This window comes from Helianthus annuus, chromosome 9 (genome assembly GCF_002127325.2).
Source record: "Helianthus annuus cultivar XRQ/B chromosome 9, HanXRQr2.0-SUNRISE, whole genome shotgun sequence".
Lineage (NCBI taxonomy): Eukaryota > Viridiplantae > Streptophyta > Magnoliopsida > Asterales > Asteraceae > Helianthus > Helianthus annuus.
In genome coordinates this window covers 189,486,081-189,491,931 of record NC_035441.2, presented here as the reverse complement: position 1 = coordinate 189,491,931, position 5,851 = coordinate 189,486,081, and the positions used below count along the sequence as shown (strand labels likewise).

The window sequence follows — 5,851 nt, the reverse complement described above, 5'->3', positions numbered from 1 at the left end:
CTTCCTGGTCTTCCTCCTCCTAGATCTGTTGATTTTCATATTGATCTCATACCTGGTGCGACTCCTGTCGCCAAGGCTCCTTACCGACTTGCACCTTCTGAGATGCAAGAACTATCTAGTCAACTTCAGGAACTGCTCCACAAAGGATTCATTCCTCCAAGTACCTCTCCGTGGGGTGCTCCCGTACTATTCGTCAAGAAGAAAGATGGTTCGTTTCGTATGTGTATTGACTACCGTGAACTTAATAAGCTTACCGTTAAGAATCGTTACCCTCTCCCTCGTATTGATGATCTGTTTGACCAACTACAAGGCGCGTCCTGTTTCTCGAAAATCGACCTTCGATCTGGTTATCATCAGCTCCGTGTTCTCGAAGATGATATCCCTAAAACCGCATTTCGCACTCGATATGAACACTACGAGTTCGTGGTCATGCCGTTTGGCTTGACCAACGCACCCGCTGTGTTCATGGATCTTATGAATCGTGTTTGTAAACCTTATTTGGATCGTTTTGTGATAGTATTTATTGATGATATTCTTATTTACTCGAAAACTAAAGCTGATCATTGATCGGAGTGTCGCGCTCCGGTCAAAGATAATATTTATATGCCCAAATTACCCTTAACAATGTGTTAGTGGTAGTAAGGGGTCGATCCACGAAGAGTATGTGGTTTGTGTATGGATTTGACTGAATTATAAAAACTTGTCACAATTATGAAGCTTGCTAAAGTGTTTTGGTATTTTTTGTTTAATAAAAAGATGTGAATTTGAACTACGGAAATTGAATTACTTAATTGACAACTACTACTTAATGATTGCAAGAAATTTTTATATGAGAACAATAATAATAAAAAGGAATCACACCCGGGTTCGGTAATTGCTAAACTAGGATTTCTACAAGTTTTAGTTTCAACTCAAATGCATTTGATTAACGGATTTAGTGTACCGTGACTTAGGTGCTACTAACTATCAACGCTCCGAAGAACGGACAAAAAGACACTTTGTAACCAACACAAGTAAATCCTAACAATGATAATGCCCAATTACATATCACCGTTTCCTGAAGTCATAACTTTTAACATCGCTCGACAATTCACGAATTCGCAACAAATGTAACACTATTATCAAAAGTTTCAAAAATCAAATACAAACTGTCACTAAGTTAAAACAAGAACAATTCGAAACCCTAGAATTAACAACTACCTACACCGGGGTGAAACCGAGATGATTAGCCGCTCATGGGTGAAGAAGCTTGATCACCGGATGTTTGGAACGCGGAAGGATTCATCTTTGAAGCTTGCTTGGATGGAGAATTGATGGATGATTGGGGTTTGTGGGTGAAAATGGTGAGTGTGAATGAAGGATGGAGAACTAGGGTTTTATGGAGGAATTGGGGATTCGATGGTGATTCGGTTGTGTAGATGATGGATGATGGAATGGTTGGTGATTGAGAGTGTAAGAGATGGTGTGTGAGGCTCCAAAAACAAGATTCAAACTCCTCCAAAAGTGTAACTCCCGAAAATAGGTCAACCCAGGCTTTAAAACTCGTCAAAAACAAGAAAAAAACAAGAATTTCGCGACGGCCACCAGGGGGCAGCGTCGCCGACGCTCCTGGCGGCGCCCCGACGCTGGCTGGATCTTCCAAAAGCTTGCGACGGCCTATTTTCCTGTTTACGCGACTTTTTAGCGACGGACACTTCTGAGGGGCGTCGCCGACGGCCCCCTGGGCGTCGCCGACGGTGCCTATAAACCTCCCTTTTTGTTTTCTTCATAACTTCTTCGTTTTAGCTCCGTTTTACTCACCGTTTTCGCCCACGTACTCGTAATTCAGCCCTCTATCATGCCATCTTACAATATATTCATTTTAAATCCATTAACATCACCCAAAACACATCCAAACTTTGTGATTAACCCGGTTTTGTTCATTTCACATCCCCGGTTGATCCCGTTTGCTCCCGGTGGCCTGTAAAGCTCCCGAAAAGCACCTTAAACTCCATTAAACCTGCAAAACACAAATCTAATTAAAAGTAGGCTATTCGGAATAAAAAGTCAAGTAAAAACTCAAACTTAGACACAACTGAACACCGTTATTCGACCACGTATCACATCCCCACACTTATCTTTTGCTTGCCCTCAAGCAAATCTATAATTTACTTTCACGTGGGTCGAACAAGAAACACACTCCCCATTCCCGGACGAAGGTTAAGGTCCAAAGTCATACCCGGTTCAAACTTTTTACAATTTACAAAATATCTAACGGTAAAGTGAATAATCACATATAAAATGGTTATCCAAGATTAACCCGCCCTTGAAACCAATAAATCATACACATCCCTCACAATGTTCTCTCCACTCGGTTTATAAATTGGCTAATTTTCATGATGTATTAGCACTTTCAAAAAGTAATCACTCAAAACCGATTAGAACACATACCCGCATAGGCTTGCGACTCAATCATTCTCCACCACCGAACACGAATACTAAGCACAAGTCATAAGGTCTTTGTAAGGGTTGTAACGGGGCTAGGCTAAGGGTAGGAAATAGGATATTTAAAGTGGCTAAGGTGATGACAATTCGATTTTTATTACAAAACAACTATTCTAAACACGACTAACTACCAACATCAAACTAGAAGGCAACAATTTTCGCCTTTTATTCAATCAACTAGAAACACATATTTTTGTTCTTTTCTCAATGATTTTCTATTCTTTTTTGCAACATTTTATGAGTTTTCTCTTTTTTTTTATATAAGCAAACAAACAATTCACAACTATACAAACTTAACTCCTATAATCGAATTTCCATCACACGGGTTTAAAAGAAAAGGTTTAACGGTTATGGGCTAAACGGGTTGTCAAACGAAAGGATTAGGCTCAAAGTGGGCGACTAGGGGATTTATTTGGGTAAGGATGGATAAATGGTTTTAAAGGAAAAGGTTCACCTAATGCCTTAATCATCCTCGTGCTTGTATTCGGTCTATGGTCTCAAACGTATCAAAAGTCGCAAGTTCTACAATACATGACTAATGGTCCACTCAAACAAAGAAACATGAATATGTAATCCTATAATGTAAAAGTGGCTCAAAACCTCACATGTATAAAGGGTATGGTATGCGACATGCATAATGTACTAGTTTCTTAAGCGGATTATTCCCAAATAACCACCCGCTAAATACCCGTCTTGCTATTAATTTGAACTTGACCATGATAAAAGACCAAATGGGTTGTGCCATCCCTCGTTGACTTAGTTACTTGTGCTTTAAGATTGCTTTTTAAACAAGACATTTTGAAAAATTTTTGAAATTTTCCCCCATCCCCACACTTGAAGTAAACATTGTCCTCAATGTGTAGTGTTTAAATGAACGGGTCAAAAACGAAAATTTTTACTACTCCCCCATCCCCACACTTGAAGTACATATTGTCCTCAATGTGTGAAAACTAGAGTATTAGATGCACAAGGGATGTGACACGGCTAATTCTCCCAAATTCTCACCCCGGAAATAAAATACAAAAATACACTCCACTTATTGTTAAACTACGAATCAAGGTAAAAAGGAAACGCATGCACCTGATTTTTGTCGCTTGATGCCCATGTCTTCTTCTTCTCTTCATAAAACCGGTTGTCTCTCAAACATCATATACCTACAAATTCTAACCCTTGTGTAGAAGCATGCTTCTCACAACCATTGAAATTTGTTAGGGGTTTAGTTCTACCGTTTTATAAAAGCATTACCAAGTCATGTGTTAAATTACCTTGATTTTTGTGGAAAAATAAATTACAACAACAACAAATCTAACTCACTTTCGTAGGAATCACGGTTGCATTCAGCTCATGCAACAAGCCCTTTTAAACCCCCCAATAGCTTGGGAGGACGAGTAGGTCTCGTGAGGGTTATATAGGGAACACACCCACAACGTTCATTTATCTACTAAAACAAAAAAACAAATTATACAACAACAACAATACTAACTAAACTACGAATAACAACTAAAACGAAATGCGAAATAAAATATACAACAACAATTAACTTACCACCTCATGGTGGTCGAATGGCATGCTTGACGTCCACGAGCTCCTCAAAATCACCCACCGGTGATTCGTACCATTTGTTGCCAAACGGTCCAAACTTCCTCACCTCCTCTTCCTTTTTCTTTTCTAGAGGTGACTTCTTTGCTTTCTTCTTCTTCTTGACCGTCTTCTTCTTTGTTTCTCCAAACCTACCAACCATAGCACAAACCTTTTTGTTTGGATTCATGTCCTTTTTAGGACACTTATCCTCACCGAGTGGGTTAGTAAATTTTGGAAAAACATTTAAATTTAATTCCCGGTCCCCAAACTTCATGCTTACCGTTCCCGTTGCACAATTTATTATGGCATTAGCAGTTGCCAGGAACGGCCTACCCAGTATGACTATCGGTTGGGTGTCCCCAACACACCCAACATAGTCTACTACCAAAAAGTCAACTGGGTAGTAGCAATTATCCACCTTAACAATCACATCCTCCACCATCCCCCTTGGATACGTGGGAGTCTGATCGGCCAATACCACGGGAGTATCAAAATTTTTTAATGGACCAAAATCATATTGGTCATACAAACTCCCGGGCAAGATGCTCACACAAGCTCCAAGATCTAGGAGCGCCCTCTCAATTTTAAATGTTCCAATTTGAATTGGAATAAGAGGATCTCCCGGATCTTGAGCTTTTGGGGGAAGGGCACTCGATAAAACGGCACTCACATGAGATATCAAATCAACCGGTTTGGGTAATTTGTTGTGCCGTTTTTCAATGCTTAACTCCTTTAAGCATTCCACATGAGCCGGAACCTTTTTAATGTCATCTAGTAACGGTAAATTAATTTTAGCTTGCTTAAAATTTTCCCACCCCTCGTCCTTCGGTGGGCACCGTTCTTCACTTTTCGATGCATTAAGCAGGTTAAGTTGATTTAAACAATTTTCACAAAAAGAATTTTTAGTTACGTTTTCATTTTTACTTTGTGAAATCGTTTCGTGTTCATTTTCACTTTCCGGCTCCTCACCTATATTTTCCACTACACCATCAACGAATTGTGGTGGTGGAATGTTTTCAACACTACAAACTTCATCATTTAAAAGAATACTTACCGCACTAACGCGTGCATCCCTCACGTTGCTTGTGCTAAAACTTTGATGCTTCGGGTTCACTGTAGTGTCACTTGGAAGCTTTCCCATGCTTCCTCTCACTTGAGCTATCTCTTGAGCAAGTTGGCCCACTTGCTTTATCTCGAATCTCGTTTGCCTTCTTTATCTCTTTAACATCACTGTGAGTCTCCTTTTGCATGTTTAGCAAAGCATCCATCTTGGCACTCAAGTCATCACCACCGGTTTGGTTGTTTGACCCACTTCCGTTACCGCCTTGGTTATTGTAATTCTTTTCGTATCCACCTTGGTACCCTTGGTTGTAATTTCGTTGGTAACCTCCTTGGTTACCACCTTGACGGTTTTGATATGATGACCCACTTCCTCCTTGATTACCCGACTGGAAATTCGGGTTCATTTGATTTGAAGCGTTGCCATACCGGAAATTGGGGTGATTTCTCAAACCCGGATGGTAAGTGTTGGAGCTCATGTCATATTGTTTTCTATCTCCATACACTTGATTGACTTCTTCGGTGTAACCACTTGACCCCATTGAGCATTGCTCGGTTGCATGCCCAATATCTCCACATTCTTCACAAACCGCAAACTGAACCGCATTTACCTCTTTCTTCTTTTTCAGTTGGGCTATTTCCCGTTCTAAGTTGGAAATCCGGTCTTTGGAATCGAGATCGGGAAGTGACCGGGAAATTGGATGTCTTTTTGCTCTATCGGCCGATT

The 5,851-nt window shown here is 40.2% G+C and overlaps 1 protein-coding gene across 1 annotated transcript; it reads right to left on the bottom strand.

Annotated features, from left to right (window-relative positions):
• Nucleotides 1–1,919: 1,919 nt before the first annotated feature.
• Nucleotides 1,920–5,206, bottom strand: LOC110877001. Its single transcript, XM_022125158.1, has 2 exons — nucleotides 4,219–5,206; nucleotides 1,920–1,999 (listed from the first exon to the last, which is right to left on the bottom strand). The coding sequence occupies exons 1-2, from the start codon at nucleotides 5,204–5,206 to the stop codon at nucleotides 1,920–1,922; spliced, it is 1,068 nt and encodes a 355-aa protein (XP_021980850.1).
• Nucleotides 5,207–5,851: the final 645 nt, after the last annotated feature.

Coding starts and splice junctions, on each gene's coding strand:
- LOC110877001 (XM_022125158.1), bottom strand. CDS start 5,206: ATGGGAAAGCTTCCAAGTGACACTACAGTGAACCCGAAGCATCAAAGT. Junction 2,000..4,218: donor AAAGGTTTGTGCTATGGTTG/GTAGGTTTGGAG, acceptor TGTGTTTTGCAG/GTTTAATGGAGTTTAAGGTG.